General features: G+C 38.1%; 1 protein-coding gene across 2 annotated transcripts in view; it reads right to left on the bottom strand.

Moving 5' to 3' along the window:
• Positions 1-23,141, bottom strand: part of LOC109959816 (ELKS/Rab6-interacting/CAST family member 1-like) — a 132,836-nt gene that overhangs the window by 58,799 nt on the left and 50,896 nt on the right. The window contains exons 7-15 of one of the 2 annotated variants that reach the window (XM_020599493.1): positions 22,686-22,760; positions 22,101-22,256; positions 21,234-21,326; positions 19,610-19,777; positions 19,351-19,518; positions 15,982-16,119; positions 14,073-14,213; positions 12,721-12,861; positions 4,104-4,297 (exon numbers count right to left, since the gene is read on the bottom strand). In XM_020599493.1, the coding sequence (XP_020455149.1) occupies positions 4,104-4,297; positions 12,721-12,861; positions 14,073-14,213; positions 15,982-16,119; positions 19,351-19,518; positions 19,610-19,777; positions 21,234-21,326; positions 22,101-22,256; positions 22,686-22,760 (1,274 nt within the window). The remainder of the gene's footprint in view (positions 1-4,103; positions 4,298-12,720; positions 12,862-14,072; positions 14,214-15,981; positions 16,120-19,350; positions 19,519-19,609; positions 19,778-21,233; positions 21,327-22,100; positions 22,257-22,685; positions 22,761-23,141) is intronic. The other variant, XM_020599494.1, reaches the window with a different exon arrangement.

The following is a 23,141-nucleotide window of genomic DNA, read 5'->3' as shown; positions in this document are numbered from 1 at the left end:
TTTGAGGGGGTGGGGCTAAGGAGAGTTTGATTTTGTTATGTTACTTCAGGCTGCTTTTAGGAAACTCCTATGTATTCAATTTGGGGGTAGTACTATGTATTTCACAACAGTATCCCACTGTATAATAGTAACATTAAGCTAGTTTTATAGAAAATGTAATTTTCTTTTTCCACACTAGCACACATATTCATTATCGTGAAATAAGTGGTTTGTAGTGGTTATGTTGGCAGGTAAATGGATATGCAATCCCTTTTTCATCTTCACATTTAGTGGTTTTGTTTAGCTCTTATCTGTATAATGAGGACAACACTTTCTGGCTAAGTTAATACTGTGGTTGAGGATTAACATGGTAAAACAGTTATGAAAAGGGCAGAACTGTATCTTTTCTAAGCCCTACCTCGCTTAGTTACTGCTGCTGTACCTTGAAAGCTACATGGATTAGACGAAGGAACAAACACTCTTTAACGCCTTCCTTACACTTTGGTTGTTGTGATATTGATTATTTATGGACTGTTGATTTCAAATAGAAATAAACAAAAGCTGGTTTATTTCTATCTAGCCAACCTCCAAAGTCTTTAAATGCAGGAGAAATACAATGCTAGACAGGCCTGCTTTACATAGCTGCTAAGACTGAACAATTGCTCTTCAAGAGAGGGGTTTAATGAACGGTCAGTTGGTGCAGTCTCATGTTGGTTCATACTCCTACTTCAAAGACTACTGTCAAGGTGCAGCCAACTGCTTTGTTAATGGCTGTCCACAGTTGCCAGTATGTGTAACTATAAAAACATTAAGCATGATGGTTAGGAAACCTTTTATGGATTAACAAATGTTCCATGTTTAAGGTTGTAATAATATATTCAGCTTTTTTTTAAACCTACAAGCACTAGAGGCGTAAAGATAAACCGACATGATTCAGAAAATTGATACAATTGAGTTCAATTTGCAGCTAAATTGGTTGAAAACCACAGATCCAAACCAAATGCTTTTAAAAAGCAGTCTAAAATCAACATAGATGCTAACATTGTTTTTTTAAAGTGACATTCTTCTGACTTTTGCTGATGTCAGTGTTTTCCAGTGCCAAGGTTTTCTCTTTCACTTTCACTTTTTCTGTTACTGTTTTGATGTAACATAAAGTTACATTACACGCTGTTGGCACACTAAATAACACACACATATACAGTTGCAAGCAACTAGTTTAAAATCAGCTGGCAATGAATTATTAATACTCTAGTGCTGCTACTGTGCAGACAGAGACACAGTGAAGAAATATTGGATCTCCCTAAAATCATTAACAACCATTAGTCTTACAGTCAGACTACTAAACAATCAGACAGACAGAAATATAAGCAAGAAAGAAAGGGGAAAGTTTAGAGTGGGAGTGGGTAGAGATTCTGTCCAAGGAAGAAAATGGAGGAAAAGATTAAAGAAACAAAGAGAGAAAGCGCCGATAGACAGCATATGACAGAAATCAAAGGAGTTGAGAGGCATACAGACAGACAGACAGAAGGACTAGTTTTTATAATCATAGACAGCTCTGACCCCTCTAACCCTCAAAGGCAAGATCTAAAATACTGTACATCTCTTTGTATGTTTCAATGTTTTAAACGTTTTTATTTAACTGTTGGCCATGAGCTCATGATGCCTGTCCCTCCTTAAAAAGTTGTATTTGAAGTAACTTTATTCCCTGAGGCTCATGTTTTCTACAGTAGTCCTCTTCATACAGAAACACTCAAAAATAGAAACATACACTGAACAGAGAGAAAAAATGAAACAGATCTTCACAGACAGTTAAAGACAAAGGTTGAACAGGTGTACAGGCAGAGAACTATTCAGATATACAGTAGAGAGAGAGAGAATGAAAAGACAGACTGGGATTACCTAACAAAGTAGATTTAGTACGCAGGTTGATCCAAAATTACACAGAAAAGATAGAAAAGTGGTTAGAAACATTCATTTTAATATAAAAGTAATGAATAATAAACTCTGTGAACTGTCCAGACTCCAAATAAAAGAAAATGAGTGTGTTAAACTCTGCAAGTCAAGCATTCTCGTCTGAACGAAAAACTAAGGTGAAGCGTGAAATCAAAACCGCTAAACAAAAGAGTTGCATCACTGACAAAAACCGGTGCCAAACTGTGGCCTGATTTTGCCAACTTTTAGAAGTTGGGTTGTCATACCACAGTATAACAGAGTTCAATACTTGTGCTATGGCATAGATGTGAGTACAACCAGTGGAAAATACTGAACTTTAAGGGGATTTTGTTTTCAGTCTGGAACACTCCAAATACTGTAAGTCAAAATGGAGAGGCTTTGTCAACTACCAACTACTACCAAATGATGCAACTCTTTGATAGTGATTATTAGTGTCCCATGTGGAAAAGGCTGAAGAACACAAGAAAGTTCTTATACATTCATTAGTCATTTTTTTCAGAGACTGAAGTCTGGACTCCTGTGCTGAACCTGCTGCCACTGTGACCCAACTCCAGATAAGCAACAGAAAATGAATGGATGGATTGTCTTTTAATGTGACACACTATGTAAAAAGGATTAGTGTTGCAACTAACATTTACTGTCATTAATAAAGAAAAATGTCCATTATAATTTCCCAGAGCCAAGGGTAAGATCTCAAATTGTTACCTTTATCTGATAAACAAACCAAAATTAAAAGATAAAGTTCTTTTACTTTTGCAAGAACATCAAGAAAATCTAAGAACATGCTTGTAAGAATATGTCCTATTGCTTATTGATCATTATGTCATTATTACAAATCTATCTCATGATGAACTGCTATTTAAAGTAATGAAACCTATCCTATAAATGTGACTACAAGAAAAAGTAATGGCACTGTTTGCAATTTCCTGGGGTTCTGCATTAATTGGTCATGAAATGTAATCTGATCTTCACCAGAGTCACAAATATCAACAAACTCAATATTTCTAAGCTGATAAAACACAGCCATGATCTTTCATGTTTATTAAACAGATCAATTAAACCTACAAAGTGATGGCTAAAAAAAAGTAATGGAAACAGTGTTTTAATAACTGGTTGAACCCCCTTTGGCAACAATAACCTCAAGCAAGCGCTTCCTGTCGCTGTGGATTAGACCTGCAAAACATTCAGGAGGAATTTTGTACCATTCTTCCTGACAGCTGCTTCAGCTCAGCTATTATCTTAGGACATCTGGTGTGAACGGGGCTATTGAGGTCTTTCCACAGCATCTCTATTGGGTTGAGGTCTGGGCTCTGACTGGGCCGGTGAAGATCAGGTCACATTTCATGACCAATTTATGCAGAAAACCAGGACCCTGTGAACAGTGACATGACTTTTTCTTGCGACTGTATATAAAGCATGTGTCAGATGCTGTCATACAGTAATATTGATGAAGAAATCTGTGACCAATCTACAATTTCAGATTTTCTATATGTATTTTGTGTAGGATCACAGCTTGTGGCCCCGTGGTGGCCAGAACTTGAAGTGCTTTGAATAAAATTGTCCACCACAATTCACTTGTAAAGAAATAATCAAGTGTCTCATTCCATAACTTTTCCACATGGGAGTGGTTGGTATAATTGTGCTGTCATATCCTGTTTTCTGACAAGCAAAGTGAGTTTTGTCATGCATTGGTCTAACTGACTGACAGGCCACCAGCCACTCACGTGCCCAGGTAGTCCCACACCAGCCCCCCCATTGGCTGCTGAGAGGCAGCGAGGGGAGGGGCCTGTTTTCATGACTGCTGACAGTGCCACAGATGAAAAGCAAAGGGATTTCTGGGGTAGGATGAACTCAAAAACACAAACATACACACACTCACACAGATTCAAAATCACATGTTGTACATACATGTGAATAATGTACAATGAATCAATGAAAAATAATTGATGGCAGATTAATTAAAACAGAAGTGAAAAGAGAAAAGGGGAAGAAAGAAGGGAAAGGAAGAGGCAAGAGAGGGAGAAAGCTAATGGATTAGTAGTGTCTGGATGATTTTTCAATTCAATTTATTTGGCAATATACAAATAAATTGAATTAATATACAGTAGACTCCAACAGTGTAACTTGCAACAGCATCTGTTGATTAACCTATATTCTTCCTGCTCTCTCACCTCTCGAGTTCATGGATCTTTTTCTCCTTGTCATTCTTTTCATTTTCCATCTCCCTCAGGATCTCTAGAAGTCGTTCCACCTCGGACTGGGCTTTCCCAGCATCTTCTTTGTACCGGATCACTTCCTGCTCCAGGGAAGAGATGTTTTCAGAGAGTTCACTGTGGGCCTGGGACTCTGCTGCTGCACTCTGGGCCTGGAGCAAAAATGAATTATAAAAAATAAACCAAGCAATGGGTTTCAAGATGAGGTGACCACCAATTGATTGAAATGATAAGTTCAAATTTAAAAGTATGTGCCAGTAGCAACACAGGTGTTAAGGATACACTGAATGGACTCGATGAACACATGCCTTTTCACATTATTTCCAAGTATAATTGGTCTGTAGTTAAGAAAATTATATTCACATTCCAGTCTTTTGGGACCAGATTTGTATACTCTTATACTTTAGAAATAATGAATTCACCACACTAGGTAGACTGTGTACAATGTCTGAAAAAGAGATGCTTCAACATAATGAGGTCTCATCAGCTGTGATAAAACCAGTCATCTGAATTTTGGTGGGGGGCTAAAACAAACAGAGGACTAATAAAACATGACAAATAAATGAGGCCTTTTCTGTTCAAAACAACAGATATTACTTTGTTTTAATTTGCAATTAAAGGACAAAAAAATATCAAATTCAAAATCAATAAAACAAAAATGCAGTTGAAACACATAATAAACATTCCTTTAGTTTTAAAATTCAAAATATTCAAAATGAAGCTAAATATTTCAAAAGTATGAAGTTTAGAAAAATTCTGAAGATAAGCATGAATGTCCTTGAAGAGCTGAACATTTTGATACCTGAAATAGCTGAAGGTATTCTGAAGTTGAATTTTACCTTTCATTTGAATGGGAAAAATTTTGCTGAAAAATACTGAATAGTTTAGAAAGTATAGAGGTTATAAAAAAAGAAAAATACAAGCAGAAATGTCCTTAAAGAGATGAATATACCAGAATGGCTTTTGTAGCTGAAAGTATGCTGAAAAAATTAAGTGCCAAAAAATGTACGGAACAAACCAGAATAATAACTAGAAAAATGCATTTTCTGAAGAAAATGCGTATGGATGCTGAGTGCTGAAAGATCATCCCCTAAAAATGCTGAACATTTTGACACCTGAATGTTTTTTCAAGCTGAAGGTATGCTGAAGTAAAATTTCAAAATGAAGCTAAATATTTTGAAAGTATGAAGTTTAGAAAAATTCTGAATAAAACATGAATGTCCTTGAAGAGCTAAAGTTGAAATTTCCCATTCATTTGAATGGGCAAAAATTTTGCTGAAAAACACTAAATAGTTTAAAAAGCATAAAGGTTATAAAAAAGAAAAATAATAGCATAAATGTCCTTAAAAAGCTGAACATTTTGATACCTGAACAGTTTTCATAGCTGAAAGTATGCTGACAAAATGGAAAAGTGCCAAAAAATGGACGGAAGAAAGCTGAATAATAACTAGAGAAATACATTTCCTGTCAAAAATGCGTGTGAATGCAGTTTTCTGAAGGATCGCCCTGAAAATGCTGAACATTTTGACACCTGAAAGGCATACCTACCTGAAAGTATACTGAAGTACAATTTTCCCATTATTTTGAATGGGGGAAAATTTTCAAAATAAAGCTAAATATTTCAGAAGTGTGAATTGTAGAAAAATTCTGAGTCGAAGTGTCAGGTCCGCTCGGCGCGACCTGCCTCCCTTTTGCCTTTCTCTCTCCTGCTCTTTCCTTTTTGTGGGATCAGCACATCAGCTGTGTCGCTTGCTGTAATTAGTGACTCATGGGTTGTCACACACAGCTGAGGTGCATTACTGTAATGACTTCCCTACCTTAATTTAACCTCTGGCAGACGCTCCGTCGTCGCCAGAGCATTAACAGAACTTATACCTATATACCTAACTTACCTATACCTATAGTCGTGGTATGTGTCGCACGTCATCTTGATTTCCACGCTGACAGATCTTGTGCTGTGGAACTCATTTTGTACGTAGGTTACATGTTTTGTGTTATACGTCTCTAGACGTCCACGCTGGCAGTTCCTGTGCTGTAGATCTTGGTATGTTTTTTCCATTAGGTTAGCAAGATGTTATTTTGATATCCACACTGATAGTTCCTGTGCTGTGGATTTCCTTTTCATTCACCAGCCCTCCTGGTTTGTCTGTCTATTCACCTGTCCGTCCTGCTACTCCTACTCTAACTCGAACCAGGGTTCCTGCCGTTAGCCTGTCTGCTCATCTGTTCGTCCTGGTCTCCGCAACCATCTCTGTCCTACCCGGATTGTATATGTACATGGACTTGTTACTTTGTGTCTTTTTCCATTAAACACCCGTTTTACTAGCACCTGGGTCTGCAATCTTGAGTCCTACCACAGTTCTCCCTCACCTTCCTGGTGAGGGGGAACAAACCATAACATGAAGCATGAATGTCCTGGGAGAGCTGAACATTTTGATACCTGAAATAGCTGAAAGTTTGCTGATGTAGAATTTTCCCCATTCATTTAAATGGGGCAAAATTTTCAAAAAAAAAGCAACATTTCAGAAATACGAAGTGTAGAAAAATGTTGAAAAGAAGCATGAATGTTCTGGGAGAGCTGAACATTTTGATACCTGAAATAGCTGAAAGTTTGCTGATGTAGAATTTTCCCCATTCATTTAAATGGGGCAAAATTTTCAAAAAAAAAGCAACATTTCAGAAATACGAAGTGTAGAAAAATGTTGAAAAGAAGCATGAATGTTCTGGGAGAGCTGAACATTTTGATACCTGAAAGTATGCTGAAGTAGAATTTTCCCATTCATTTGAATGGGGCAAAACTTTCAAAATGAAGCTAAATTTTTCAAAGGTAGGAGGTGTTACTACATTCCTGAAGAGAAACATGAATATCCTTGAAAAGCTGAACATTTTGATACCTGAAATTATGCTGAATTAGAATTTTACCATTCAATAGAATGGGGCAAGATTTTCAAAAAAAAACTAAATATTTAAAAAGTATGAAGTCTAGAAAATTTCTGAATAGAAGCATGAATGTCCTTGAGGAGCTGAACATTTTGATACCTGAAAGTATGCTGAAGTAGAATATCCCCCATTCATTTCAGTGGGGCATGATTTTCAAAATTATGTGAAATGTTTCAAACGTATGAAGTTTAGAAAAATCCTGAAGAGAAGCATGAATGTCCTTGAGGAGCTGAACATTTTGATACCTGAAATAGCTGAAAGTATGCAGAAGAAGAATTTTCCCATTCATTTGAATGGGGCAACATTTTCAAAATAAAGCTAAATATTTCAAAAGTATGAAGTTTAGAAAAATTGTGAATACAAGCATGAATGTCCTTGAGAAGCTAAACATTTTGATACCTGAAATAGCTAAAAATATGCGGAAGTAAAATTTTCCCATTCATTTGAATGGGGCAAGATTTTCAAAATAAAGCTAAATATTAAGTATTAATGACGATCTGTCAAGAGGCCTCACTCCCTGTCTGTCAAATTCACTGCACTCTTCAATATTTTAAAACTGAGTTTAAAGTACACACATATTTGATTTAAGAAACAGAGGGCTCAAATATAATTTTCTTTTATCATGATAGAGAAATAGGTAGCTGTAATAAAAAGGGAGAATAAAAAGGGGGGGAAACAGTTTTTCACATGTTTTGTGGTGAATATTGACTGTGGGCTAAAACATATAGGCTCAATGATTATATAGCAAAATTTATGCAGTAATACTTCAATCTTGCCAGTAATGACAGTGGACAAAAGTTAAGTATCAAGTGGTACATTTTCTACATTATCTAAGCAGTGTGTTAATTCTCATAGATCTTTATTTGAGGTTGCAGTGCATTTTAAACTTAAGTTCCAAATTTACATGCACTGTTGTTGGATGTTCCACCCGAGATCAAGTGGTTTAATATGATTGACTTATGTTCTGCATCTTTCAGAGTGCCGCTGTTCTCACGTGTTTAATAAATTTAGCAGGATTACATGAGGAAATTGGCAGGTAAGATCTCATGTACTGTCCTCCAGTACTTTGAGGAAATGATGTGTACTGGACTATAAGACGTGTCACCGGGACTTCATGACTCTTTGATTGTTTGCTTCATGATTTTCTAACAGTGTTAGCTGAATAGGGACAAAGTTTCATTGCATAAATTACTGTATTGTAAGGAACAGATGAAGTACATGAACAGTTTGGTCAGAGGAGGGACAAGTGGTGTCCTCTTACAGTTAAAGACAGTAAAGTAGCTGGGGCTCCTGGATCGACCATGGTAAGAAAAAATACAGTATATTGTAGAGTTGAACATGAATTGTTGAATTAACCGTTGTTATAGTGCATGCTGGCCTTCACTCTCCCAGACTATGTGAAATTATTTTTAAAAGACAATTTACCTGAAATAATTGAAATGTGGCTTCTTGCTAGCTCAGTTAGCATTTATGTTTATTGTGTTCTTTTATGTTTTTGTACACTGATCATCTTGAGGATCATGGTTATATGATATTTTAGTTATATTTTAATTGTATTGCTTTTGTCTTCTCTCTTTATGTGTGGTTCAGCTTAATGTGACACAACAGATTCCAGATTGTTTTTCTTTACAGAGTTGTGATGTCACGTCATTTTTACTAGGCTCTTAAAGTCTTGATATCAAACTCTTTAACTCAGTAACAATAAACTTAATGTACCGACATATGAAATACAGAAACCTAGTGAATGGTTGAGAAACAGAAAGCAGAGAAGCTTTAGCCTTTGGAAATGGCTGATTGATTATCAAAATGGTTGTAGATTAATTTTTGTCAATTGCATAATTGTTTAATTAAGTGATTGTTTTAGTGTTTGGGACCCTGTAGTTCTACAATAGGGTCTGGCAGGGATGTAATAGTTGTTGTCTAGATTTTCATTTTCACAATGTGATATGGGATAAAAGGACAAATTATGACACGTACATTAGTGAGTGTACAGGGCGATGGGAAAGTGAATCAAGCAAACAAACACATGATACTGTACCTCTGTGTTCTCACTGTAATGTGATATGTGGACACACAGTGGTTATTTCTCATCATGTTATATTTTGAATCTTGTGACTAACTTCAATATAGGAGGACTCTCTTCAGGAGGTAACCTGGATATGAGGTAAACTTTACTGTCATTTGAACTTTTGGTTAGTTGTCACAACCTAATTAAATTAGATGCATTATTCAGATCAAGTAATATCTTCATGTAGATGCTAGTACATTCTTATGCTCATAACACACTTTTCTTCTTGTTGAAAATGGATGAATGGTAGTTTTTTAGTTTTTTAGTTTTTGTGTTTTTCTGCTCAGGTTGTGTTGACTCTCCCTGGGTTGCATGTATGGATATTAAAATCTCCTCTCACAGAAGTTACAGATTTGCCTGCACAGTGACAATGAATAGTACACTTCCTGGTTGGGTAAAGTCATTTGATTCATCTGCTTGATGCTGTTGCTGCTATTTTCCGGTGTATGCGTGTCTTGACAGGACCATGCCTGTGGCTAAAGAGACAGGTGTGGGTTTAAGGGTAGTCTATAGAGTGCTATTTTGGAATGTTAATACCAGTTTTGACATCCTGATAGGGAAATGAGCTTTTATGTTAGACTAGTACATAACCCTGGAAATAAGTTCACAATCTGTGTATAAATAATTTAACATGCCAACTTTTGTTTGTGTTTTCTCTTTGCAGGACAGAAAGGCCCAAAAGGATGGAGAGTCCAAAGTGAGAGCAGGAGATGTCATGTACATGAAGGTGCCCCGGAGGAGGAGAGACCCCCTTTGCGAAGGAGGCCCGTACATGATGTGAAAGACCCTGAGGACAGAGATGGCTTGGAGCTGATCCTGATTCGATAAGGAGAAGATGTGATCCAAGGGATTCCTTGGATGAGGAGGGAGTTCGAGTGAAGCTGATGCTCACCTTGATGACAATACTGATTATGACCCAGTTGTGTTCTCATCTATCTGACCCTCAGGAGGAGGGAGGGAGGGAGGTACTGAGGTCAGTCATGCTTAGAGAAGTCAAGAGAGAGACATTGCAGCCGGTGAGGATGGAAGAAAGCAGGTGCTGACAGAGTTAAACTGCAAGGAACTGAACTGATCAAAGGACAATGGACTTGGACATTATATTTTATATATTCATACTTCATTCATATATTCACTACTTAATTGTCACTGAGTATTTCCATCTCAGCTCATTTCTCAGCAGAAGATTTTTGGTTAGAGCTTTTATACAAGTAGTTTAGTTACATTACAAATGTTTGTGTTACAGTTATGTTATATTTTGAATTCAGTTTCAAGATTTATACTACGTCTGGTTCCTACAATCAGGTTCACTACAGGCCTTGTCAGTGATCGCCCAAAAAGAAGCCTGGAGACGATTTTCCCCAGCATTCGGCATCATTGGGGTTTTTAAGTCTCAAAAGAAAAGAATGGGGATTTTTATGAACAGTCTGAAAGTGCCGCTCCACATTTCCCTTCTTCAGAATAGTGATGGTAGATCAAGCAAATGCATTTCGAACATAACGTCGCGAAAAAAAAGTCCTCCCATTCCCCATGGAATGTTTTCGGTACGTTTTCGGTTTCTTACTTGATTCGGCTCCCCCACTCATTTTATACCCTTTAGGAGAAATTTATTCGAAGGCTGACAAGGTGGTTTGCTCACTGGAGTTTTGCAGTAGCTCGTGCGGTTGACTGTGCATGCACCCCTGTGTTAAAGTCTCAGGCCAACATATTTTGATTTTCCTCTTTGGTTTTGTTGTAGTTTGTTTTTTCCAGAGTTTGAAAGTTCTGTGGCCTTTGGACCACGGAAGGAGGGACTGTAGTGGTTTAAGTTACGTGTTAATATGGATTATGTAATAGAAGAGTCTTTATGGGTTCACTTTAAGTTCATGTGAGCTGAACAATGAGCTTATATAATTTGGCCAAGATGTTTCCTGTTTTTGGGTAATTCTCAGGGTGTTGTCTCCTAAAACTGGAGACAGGAAGCTAAGTTCAGAAATTGACGTAACAGCCTAAGAAAAGCGGCGGATAAAACAGTGAGGCTGAAGGCTGTGTAACTGCGAGCAAATAAAGGCTAGGATAGCTGGGTTAGGGAGTAGGAGAATTAAGGATGGTGCGGCAGTTGTAAGAGTGAGCTCAGACCCGGCCGGGCTCTGACTGACTGGACCCCTGACGGTACCACATGACCAACAATGACTGACTGGCGCTCTGACAATGTTCTTATAATACTTTATCTATTCCATTGCAGGAGGAGTGATTCTGTTCTCTGTTCCCTAACTACCAGATTACCTATTCAACTACTACTCTGGTCAGAATAATTGTAATATTAAATGATCATTTAAATTTGGATGATTTGTCTGAATTAATTTAGTCTGTATCACATTCTAGCCACGACAAGAGAGAAACAGTATTTCAATTTTTCTGTATGTCCTGCACATATAGTGAATTGACAATAAAAATCTTTGATCTTGATGAAGAGGTGAGTGAAGTAAAAACCAAGATAAATGGAGATGCCAAAAGTGAAAATGTGAGAAAGAGAACACAATTAAATAAAACAAAGAAACCGGCTTAGAGGTTAGAACAGCTGTGTGTGTTTCCCAGAAGCAAATGTTGCTCCTGGGACAGATTGACTTTGTGTCTGTGTGTGCACATGCCTTAAACCCGCAATGCATAAACTCTATTAGTTTTGGAAGTGCACAATAGTTTTTACAGGTCTTTATATGGAGAGGAAATGTCTGGGTGTCTGGCAATATTATAAGAAGATCTGGGTGGAGGAAGGAGAAATAGAGAAAGACAAATAAGAAAGGAAAAAAGGCATCATACACAGTGTCAAATGCAGAATGCCAGTCAATTCATGCACACAGATCAAGTTTTCACTCTTTCTTCTATGCATGGTAACAGAAAGAGACTAGGAAATAAACTCTGATGAGAGAAACACCAGAGATCCACTGACACCTTCATACACATTCTCACTCTCTCCATTTCACATACTTAGACACACACATATGCAGACCTACAAACACATACAGGGTGGGGTGGTGCTGCTGTCTTCTCCGATCTGTGAAAATGACTGTTAAGGCTGTCAGTAAGCTATCACACAGACACACACACACACAATTTTATGGGTTGCTTTGTGGGGAGAATATGTGACACTCAAACACAAACATACACATACATATGACAAACAAACAGTCATCTCTCTTGAAAAACAGCTACAGGAAAAAAGAAAGGGGAGAAGAGATGAGAGATTCTTCAGTATTAGGTCCTCAATTTCTGTTAAGCTGTTCTTCACCACCGAGATTTTTTTATTGGATGTGCTTTTGCTGGCCATCATCGAGCAGAGAAACGGTTTTAGAGCAGCTGTTTTGGTTCATAATTAGCCTAAATGTAGTGCCAAACTTTTGCAGTTTTTACAACCCTGAGCTCCCATTGTGAAAACATCTGATTTTTATATTATAATTATTCCATTATTAGTTCATTATTTTACTTACATTTTGGTCTTTTCAGCCAAAATCAATTGTATGAAAGATGTTGTTTCTGTCAACATCTCGCTAAGTGCTGAAGCATGTTCATAATGTGCTGCCTGTTGCTAACCTTTTTGAGCTGGTTCTCCAGTTTGACACACTCCTCTCTCTTCTGCTCCAGGCTGATTTCCAGAGTCTTCAGCCTGTTGTCCTTCTTCAGAGCTGAGGAGGCCAGAGAGGAGGCCTTCTCCTTCAGATCCAACACAGATGTCTGGAGGACAACAGAAAGACAACAGACCGATATGAATCAACACCATAACGTCTTACAGCTGAACAGTGGGGTTGATGTGCCCTTCAGCAGTACTGTCACTAACTCCCATTAAATGATTTTCCAATAGGATTTACAGCTAATGTTACAAAAAGCAAAACCCAAGTTGTAATAAACAGCAAACATAATTATCCTTTAGGGCCTTGCTATACAGATGGGAAGCTGACTCTTCCCCTTGTTCTTCAGAACCTTTTCCCATGACCTGTCTTTTCTCAATCTTCTAGCTCAACCCATCCATCCATGAAGTCTCTCACTCCCTTTCTTTTCTGGTCTTTTCCTCTTTTGGAAGGGGCAATGAAACAGAAAACAGTGGGAGCAGAAGGAGAGACACACAGACATGTAATTTCACCCTTGACTGGTAATACCAACTCATGGATCATCGTGTTTGACTGGGCTATGGTCAAAGAAACCTTGCTGCTTACTCTGATTATATTTAGGTACGCATATATAATGCTGTTGTCAGACAAACCACATCTGTCTTTAGCAGTGTAGAGAGGAATGCAGTTTTACTCTGTGGGTTTTCCCCAAGTATTTTTGAAATGATATAATGGACAGCAACAGGTTTTATGACCCCATAATCTGTAAAATTAGCTGAACAATCAGAAAAGGAAAAAAAGACTTTCCACTGTCGCCTGTTGGCTTCAGCAATGATCTCCTCATCAGACTCCAAATAACAAAACAAATAAGCATATTTTATCTTCCAGAAAGTCCTTTAAGTCTTCTTATAACACAAAATGCACCAAGTTCTGTGATGTCACAATGTAATTTTTCGTCTCAATACAGCACAGGACTAGCTACTTCTTTTATGATATGGACACTATGATTATAAAATAGAATGACTTTTAAACACTGGGCTGTTGCTTCCTGACAGTGTTGTGGTTAACTGTAACTTTCCTGCTCTGTTGTCTGACCACTGCAGGGTGAATTAAAAGAAGACAGTGTCTGAAAATGCTTTGTAATATCTGCCTCTCCCTCTTTACCTTTGCTGTGTGCCTCTTACATATTGTTGTCAAAGAAATCTTCTTCAGCATGGGAACCTTGGGAGGATCTGAGTTCTGCTCTACAGTGATGGATCAATCAAGTTTCCTTGACAGGGAAACTTGATTGAAGTTTTTCTGACTTCTAGCACAGATACGGATGCAAGTATGTTCTACCTTACGGTCAGCCAGGTCAGCTTGCAACTGGGAGACTTTCTCCCTCAACTCCTTTAGCTCCTTCTTGCTGGACTCCATCTCCTCCCCCTTTTCTCTTTCCTCCCTGTCTCGCTGCTCCTTTAGCCGCTCTATGATTCGCTCCTAAACACAGAAGAGGAGGAGGAGGAGGAGGAGGAGAGGAGGAAGAATAGATGGAGGTGAGAAGGATAGAAAGAGTCAAAAAGGGAAAGGTTAAGAGAGAGAAAGGTAGTCAAGGTAGAGAAGCAGATAGAAAGAGAGAAGCAGACAGTAAACAAAATTACATCTTGCATCCCAGCAGCAATTCCTCAATATCAAGTTTCTACACTAACAACAGTCACATTAAAGCTTATGTACACGGCAGCTTTGACAGGAGCCAACAGCCAACAGTGATTTTAGACACATAATACATTCTGGCCCAAGACGTAAAATTCACAACTGCTAAAACACTGTAGATGCTGTCCAGCAACTAGTTCAAGCAAAAAGTGCAAAAGTTCACACATACACAATCAGCGCAAAAAGCCCAAAGAGTGGGTGGCATAATTTGTCTTGTACTGTGAGCTTTAGATAGGTCTCTACTTTATCTTTATTTTTATGTTTTATCTTGCTTCCTAAGACACAGTCCTTTGTTTGTTTGCACGTTACTTCATCCTAAGGCACATTCCTTTGTTTGTTTGTGCGTTACTTCTTTAATTTCTGTTCTCTCAGCCTTATATTGTTTACTTGCCCTTTGCCATTGCCGTACATAAGGATATGTACATACATATTGAGAACCACTTTGTCCAACACACCTGGCCAATAAAGCTGATTCTAATTCTGATTCTGAAATAAGGGCATTTCATTAGATTATAATTTTAGGTAATGATTTGGGTTATGCAGGTTGATGTGATGGTTAAGGTTAGTGGTAGGGGCTAAGGAGAACTTTACATCAGTGAAGGTTCTCACCAGTGCAAATATACAAATATTTGCTTGTGTATGAGTTTTTTTTATAACGCTGTACTTTATATGCTTAATAAAACATAAAAAACAAACTTTAAGGAGCATGAAACATAAACAGGATGTTCTATGATGCATAAAACTGAAGCATGACAGTGGATAAAAACACAAAAGTTAATGTAATATTTCGATTCTGTTTTGAAATATAACACAATCCAAAACAATGTGTGTGACAGAGAAAATATTGAGAAATAAAGAAAGTAGGCAAGCGGTGGAAAGATACAGAAACAGAAAAAGACAGCAAGAGGAAAAGATATTCAGAGGCACCGACACAACGAAAATGAAAGGGGAAAAGCTTTGGAACATGAAGCAGGAGTCGACGGGTAGTGCTGGTACACCATCCTACCAACACTCACTCATCCAGCTCACACCCTGGATATTAGTCAATGTACAATTAGTTTCCTGAGTGTACACAACTGCGAAGGAGATCATGTCAGTGAGATGCCTGCACATAAGTGTACAAGAATATATTCTCATCAAACAGTAGTGTGCTGGTGTAAGTGTCACTGGTTGGTTTCCCAGAATCAGGGTCAAGTCCACCCTTGGAGCAGCCTGACAAATCATAAAACAGCTGGTTACTGGTTCAGTTCCCATGCTCAGATGGTTCAGAGCTGTTTCATGACTATGGTGCCTGAATGTTTAGCTCCACACAGTGACAGACAGTGTGGCTGTTTGTTCCTTTTCCATTCTATCTGAACCATTTGGCTGTGTGTTTTATGGTTACCAAACAGACTGTGATTGATTTCATAATGAAAAAGCCATTGTGATTATTGAATCACTTCCATTTATCCAGTCATTTTGTGTGGGTGGTCAGCACTTTAGCTCATAGTGGTTATATTAATGTAACCTTGCACAGGAGTTGACCTAAGTTTTACCAGCAACATGTGTTGTGTACCTTCTCAGCCAGAGCCTCCTCCAGTGTTCCCAGTGCTGTGTCAGTGTTAGAGGTGTCTGCCTGTAAAGACTTAACTCGGTCTTTCAGACCGCTCAGCTGTTTCTCTTTATCCCTCAGCTGATCCTGCAGGTTTTCTATCTGCAGAGAAAAAGGTTTTTGATGCATTATTCACCTGTTTTCCAGAGAAAAAAAATATTTTGTTGGCAAATCTATGGACTCAAACCCAGTCAAAATAAAGCATGGAATAGCTCAGTGTAACAAAAATGGATTTTTGAGAAGTTACAGTGCAAATTCAAAAAATGTAATTATTTTTAAAGCAACAATAATTCATGTATATGAATAAAGCTCAAATGCATATAAAACTGAAGCTTATACACCTTTATACAACTAAAATGTCATTACTCTTCAGCTGATGCTGATATACCTGTGATAGACTAATATCCTGTTGAGTCATCCTGTTTGTCCGCCAAGCTCAAGTTATAACAGCAACAAAAAATGATGATTTATTTGGTGTTTTTTTATCAAAATATGCCACTTAGATTGAATAAAGAAATTCCTTTTTATGTACATCTAAATAATTATCAATATCAGCCTTAAACCAACAATACTTGAAGCTCCTTTAATTATTTCACCTGCATTTTTGCTGCTTAGTGCTTATCGCTTATTACATAGAACCTAATTCGTCTCACAGCAAACAAAAAGACATTTAGAAATAACTGGTCCAAATTTGTCAGTTTCTCTCTTGTTTCCTCTCAAACTCATTTCATAGTAGATTAACCTTATGTTGAAAAACAAGCACAAAGGTCTGTGCCTACTCCACTGTCTTAAATACAAGGGATACATTCTTATAAAAGGAGATTTTCAAAACATGGAAAAGCCTGAAAGTCACTGTGCTCTCCAATCCTTTCCCCGAAGCTTTGCTAACTTTAACCTCTACTCTAAAGACACGCATTACTCTTCCTCCTCCATCTCTTTCTCCCCTTCTTCCTCCCTCCTCCTGTTTCTTCTCACAGTGATTTGATAGCAGATTACATTTTGTGTTAAAACAAAAATATGCAAAAATAACTGAAGCACTCACTTTTTCCCTAAGCCCACAATGGATGTAATTATGCGTGTGTGTGTGTGTGAGAGAGAGGAAGAGAAAGAGAGGGACAGAGAAACAAATAGATCATATGTGGAGATAAGGCACTATGTCAACTTTGTGGTCTTCATTAAGATAGATGGAACAAAAGGCTGAACAACACAGAAATAAGAGGAAAAAAGAGAGTGATGGAAAGCTTATATAATGTATTACTATGAGTGAACTTGGGAAGTAAATTTCTTCCTCTCTCTGTCTCTTCATCCTTTCTTTTGCCAAAGAGAATTGAAACCAAGCAAGTGACAACCTGTCACAAAAAAGAAAGTCAGATTGGTATGTAACCTTTGACTCCACTGCAGGTGACACACACACATTTACAATGCCACAGAGATTGTGAGTATGTACGTACAAACATTTCCAGCACCGCATTAATCAACTATTGACCTGACAGCTTGACTGACACCTCCTCTACCAGAGGCTGGTCCCCACAATGTGAGTGTGTTAACATGTTTCGGTTCCCATAATGTAAGTAAAACAAAGGCACACCCTACACACACACACACACACACACACAAACTTGATGTTGAGACTCTTTGATACTGCCTGCACTTCCTGAACCTGACAGAAACTGGATGGCTGGCACACACATACAGTATATAGTCTCACATATGAAATACGTGTGTACAAATGACAAATTCATTGCTTCAGTCTTGTTCTGTTTTAGTCCTGCAAAACATATGTGATAATGAACTACTCTTCATCTCTGTCATGATATTAGATAGAATACTACACTTAACAACAAAGAGAAGATGATGATGGGGAATAAGAAGACTATCTCACTCAGGGTATTTTAATTTATATACTAACTTAAAATGACAGTTAAAACCATGAAGAGAGAAAGATGAAACTGGAAACAGTAAAAGGTATTTTAGTTTTTCCACATGCAAAAAGATAAGATGTTAGGAAATCAGAAGTGTAGATTAGACAGAGGAATTAGCAGCATTTCCGTCTCCCTCTCACACAGTGCACTGTATTCTATTTGAAGATGGCAAAGGTCATCATTTATTGAACAAGAGGAACTCATTAGCATGCATCAGATTTCAAACCCACTCTGTCTCTCTCCTCCCCATCCCTGTCCTGCTTTATGTCTATGTGCTTGATTGTCTCTATCAAGTATCTGCTCACCGCTTTTCCTAAAAGTGACAACAGAAGGAGTGGGACAGATGGAGGGCTGAAAAGAATAAAGGAAGAGTTTGTATATTTATAACAAGAGACATAACAGGTAATGGCAAGACTCAAGTATATACTCATTTTATGTTTAAGTTTTATACCTAATTACATTACTCTTTAAACAGCTACCTGAACCTTTCTATTCATCCATCTATCTAAAAATTTGTTTTCTCACTCTGTGTCTCTCTGAAACCTCTTCACCAGCATATCTGACCAGCCTAATTCTTTTCAGGATGACAATGAATCAAGTGTATGTGGAGCCCACACAAATGATGATACTGAAAAGAAGGCAAAATAAGTAGAAAGCACCTGTAACTCTGGTTTCCTGTGTACTTCCAGCACCAGATGTATCCTTCTGCCTTTCTACTCACCTGTCTGTCTTTCTGTCTGGCTTTCCCAGCTTCTAATCTACATCTTGTCTTACAGCCCCATCTAGTGATTGTAGTATTACATGACAACATCATATTTGTGGCACATGCAGATTTCAGTCAGGGAGTGAAGAAGAGACAAGGAGTGAGGGAATAGTTGTGTATCCATACATGTCATCTTTCCTTTTTCCAAATAAGTTTCAAGTAATAACCACCATACACAACATTTAAACAAAAAATATATGGCCTGCTCAATTAAGGTTTTCACAGTTTTGCTGTTGCCATTATCAGTACAGTCTTCACAAAACAAAAATACTCCTTCGATGTGATGACATAATGGGTTTCACATCTCCAGGGATAATGGCACTGCTTTGCATGGAATAAAGACAAGAAGTGCTGTGTAGTTAGCATGAGCAGCAATAGCTAACATGGCTTAACAGAAAACAAAAATAGTGATGCCTATGGAAGCTAAAACAGGAAACCCAATTAGTATGACATCACAATAGCCCAATCACTGTTTTATTATAGGAAGTGTAGTTAAAAAAAACAACAACAATGCAAACAGCCACCAGGGATCATAGGAATTCCAGCTTTTCTTTTTCTGTGTATATGATTCAAGTCAGTTATCTTTGTATATGTTGGCATTCAACATTTTTTTTTATCACAAATGTATTCTAATCTGAGTTTTCCTACCTTCTTCTGCTGTACATTAACTTTGCGTTCCTTGACATCCAGCATGTCTTTGAGGTCGGTGATCTCGCCTGCCTGACTGCTTTTTTCATCTGTCAGCTCTGATATCTGCTGACTCTTTTTAGAAAGAAGAGATTCCTTTTCTTCCAGACGGAGCCGCAAGGCATCCACCTGTGCGCACACATATACAAATAAATATTCACAAACTGAATATCAATGGCACCATGTAGCAACAAGGTTATAAGTAAAAGAGTAGCTATACCTCAGTCTGTAGTATGGCAGCTCTCTGTTCCTTGGCAGTGAGCGATTCCTTGAGTACATCCACATGTTGTTTACTGTCAGAAAACTGGTTGTTCAGAGTGTCCAGTTTGGTCCTGAAAGCCAACAGTTCACTGTCCTTACGACTCAGCTCCTGCTTTGCCTGGTCCATCTGAGTAATATCCATATGAGGTGAAGCAAGAGGAGATGGAAAGAACAGCAATCCAGAGGATTACATGCTTATCATATTACAGTGTACTAAACTCCACTACAAGCTTGAATATGTGAACATTAGTTTTCGGGTGCATGTTAAGGTTTTAGCCATTACTCGTGACTTCATTGTAGAACTGTGAAAGAGGAAACAGCTGAATAATGAGTGCACAGAACTGATAGGCACAGTAATACATCTAAGAGATAAACTGTAAAAATATACTATATAAATTACAATATATCACTCAATTCCTACTTTATAGCTTTTTATAAAGTAGAAACTCTCTCATTCACATCTGTAGAGCTTTACATACTAACAACCACAGCCTGCTATTGTTAGTCAGCAATTAGAGTCATTATACCAACTCACTGTTCACTGCCTTCTCAAGGGTACATACTGATACTGTATTTCTTCAAACTCTATTAGGGACAAGTCTTGTTTTCTAATGTCTTTTCAGTTAGATAAGTCAGTGAAGTACTAGGCTCTTTTGCTCTGTACTTCTCAGTTGCCCTTACATTTCCATAAGTGGCACAATTAACTTCCTTTGACATTTGAACAGGGTGAACCTGACATAAAAAGAATAGACACAAACAACACATCCTATACAAGCCTCAGCAGATCCCTCAGGAAACTGATACCAACCATTATGAGAAAAACCTCATGCAAAGAGAAAGACAAGCAGGTTACAGTAGCACTGCACAGCTGAATTCTCAGTTTACAAGTCTATAATTGTACAGTTCAGACTGCTAGAAACAACTATTACTGTCAAAAGCCACTGATCACCAGCAGAATGGGAAGCAAAGACCTCTTTGTCACTCGTTGTTTTGGCCAGAAATTAACTTGACATAAACTAAGTTTCCATTAGGGCAGACAATAGCTGCGTGCCAAATAAATGTTTGCAACTCAAGCAGCTTTGTTACTTTAACTCTGGTTATTCACAAAAACTAGTATTCATCATACATGTTAATATAAAACCTTAATTCAAATGCAAAGGTCAAATGCAATAGTGTGAAGAACACTGGTCTCAGTTTTATCCAATTATGCAGGTACAGCTGACAGTAAATGGTTTGAGACTATTGCTTTTACTAGTTGTTGGAATATTTGACAGTAGCACCTCTAGTGAAACTCAAAGGAGAAAAATGAAGTGATGGTATCTTTTATAAAGTACCAACTGGAATGGATTTTCTACTGTGTTCTCTATATCTCAAAATGAAAAGTTGTCATATTGTTTCAGCTGCATAGTATGACTGGCATTTGAGAGTACAGTTGCTTACTGCTGTTTGAACACACTGGTCACACTACTGGGCTTTTACTGGGACTCTATTCAAGCAGCAGCCATTGGCCAGTCAGCCTGAGAGACAAAACCAAGAAAGAAAGGGTAAGAAAGAGCAAACAGACACAGAGGTGTGTCTCTTACTGCAGACACCTCCCGCTGAAGCTCATTGGCTCGTTGCATTAGCTCCTCCTTCTCTGATTGGCTGTGAGTTAGCTCTTCCTTCAGCTGCTCAACCTTGACAGGAGAGGATGGCGTCACCATGACCACAACAAATCAGCTGCCACTATCACTGACCACTGACCAGACACGGCATATCCTACACCTGACATGCTGAGATGTACAGCCTGTCCTCATCACAACTACCATTATGAGTATGAGTATGTGACAGCAAGAAGTGCAGTTTTCTTGTCTATGCAAACACTGTCACATGGGTCAGTGCACATATAAAAACTTAGCATGATTTAGTTTTTCATATATAACAAGTCAATTAAACCAAAGTGAATGTAGACAATTAAAACTGTATTGATATTGACAGACAGTAATGTAATCCTTACATGATTCAAAATCAAGTGTTATTGATATAGCAGTTATTATTGTATTATGGACACTGTAATTATAATCAGAAAACACTCTTCTCAGCGGCTTTGTGTATACTTATAAAGATGTCAAATATTGCTTTGTGAGCCCATCATAGAAATCTTTCTTAAGATGTTCCCTATATATATATATATATACCAGTCAGTTCACACAAACCAGTAGTTATGCTGGTTTATAGTTTCTCTTAATTAATAAATTACATGATGGCTTGTCATTGTTAAAACTGTGATTTGGAAATGCAACCCAAATGATGTCAAAAGGTGTTGCAGTACACCTTTTGTTCTTGACACCAAAGTTGTATTTGTTTAATTTCCAACAAGCTAGAAATCGTTCAAAACACAAAGAGGAAAAAATGTACAGACAAGTAGATATGGGTGCATGTTAGTGTGTTCCTGTGCATGTATTTTTCACCTTGTTTTTCATGAACTTGGAGTGGGATCTGTAGACCTCCATCTGCTTGATCTCCTCCTCCCTCTCCTCGCTGCTCAGAGCTCCATTGGACTTGAGCATGCTCACTTCCTCCTCTAGCTCTCTCATACCACGCTCTAGGGAGCTGATCTTTGCATCCTGGTGGGACATCAACAAACTCATGTTAAGAGATTCACTGCCTCACTGTAGTTGGGTCATAAGAAAAAAAATCTAATATAATCCTTTTGTATTTCTGAATTATGTGCAGAGCTGAAAAGCAAATAAATAAGTCTAATTAAGAATCTTCAATATTAGCAATATCCAAACTGCTACCTGAATCCAAACTGGCTGGTTTATAGATGCAGTGTAAACATGAACAATGTGAGGTGGATGACAATGCTGCAGCCTTTAATTATCCAGATTTGTGTGTAAGAAAGTGAGGACCAGCCAAAACGTCCTAACTTTTCACAAAAGCTCTTGCTCTCAAGGCATAAACTCAAATTCGTCTTCACAAAGATAGTTTTACATGTAAACACAGACACACACACACACACACACACACACACACACAAATTATCAATTCATTACCTTCATTTCAATGACTGTCTGCAGGGCTTTTGTCTTTGTTGACTCTGGAGCTGCTTCGTATCTCCTGTGCAGCTCCTGAGAGACACACACACTATGAAGGTCAGCAGATGACAGAGAGAGACACAAAGAGGGATGGAGAGAGGGAGGAGAAGGTCTTTGAACAGGAGAGGAGGCGACAGCAGCTGATGGAAGGGGATGAAGGGAGGGCTGGATCGTGGGTGTAGGCCATGGAGAGGAAGCAGGAAAGGATAGTGAGTGCTGGAAGGAAGGATGGATTGAGGAAGTGACAACAAAAGCAGGAGAGTGTAGACGACTAGAGGAGGGGAGGGCGACCGCATGAAAAGACTGGTGATGGAAAGGAGGGGAAGGTGAAGAAAAGGAGGGAAAGGAATGCAGTAGGTGATGGTGTGAGGGGGAGAAAGGAGGAGAGAGTTGGAAAGGGGAGACACATGGAAA

This window comes from Monopterus albus, unplaced genomic scaffold (genome assembly GCF_001952655.1).
Source record: "Monopterus albus unplaced genomic scaffold, M_albus_1.0 scaffold41.1, whole genome shotgun sequence".
Lineage (NCBI taxonomy): Eukaryota > Metazoa > Chordata > Actinopteri > Synbranchiformes > Synbranchidae > Monopterus > Monopterus albus.
This window is presented reverse-complemented; position numbering and strand designations above follow the sequence as displayed.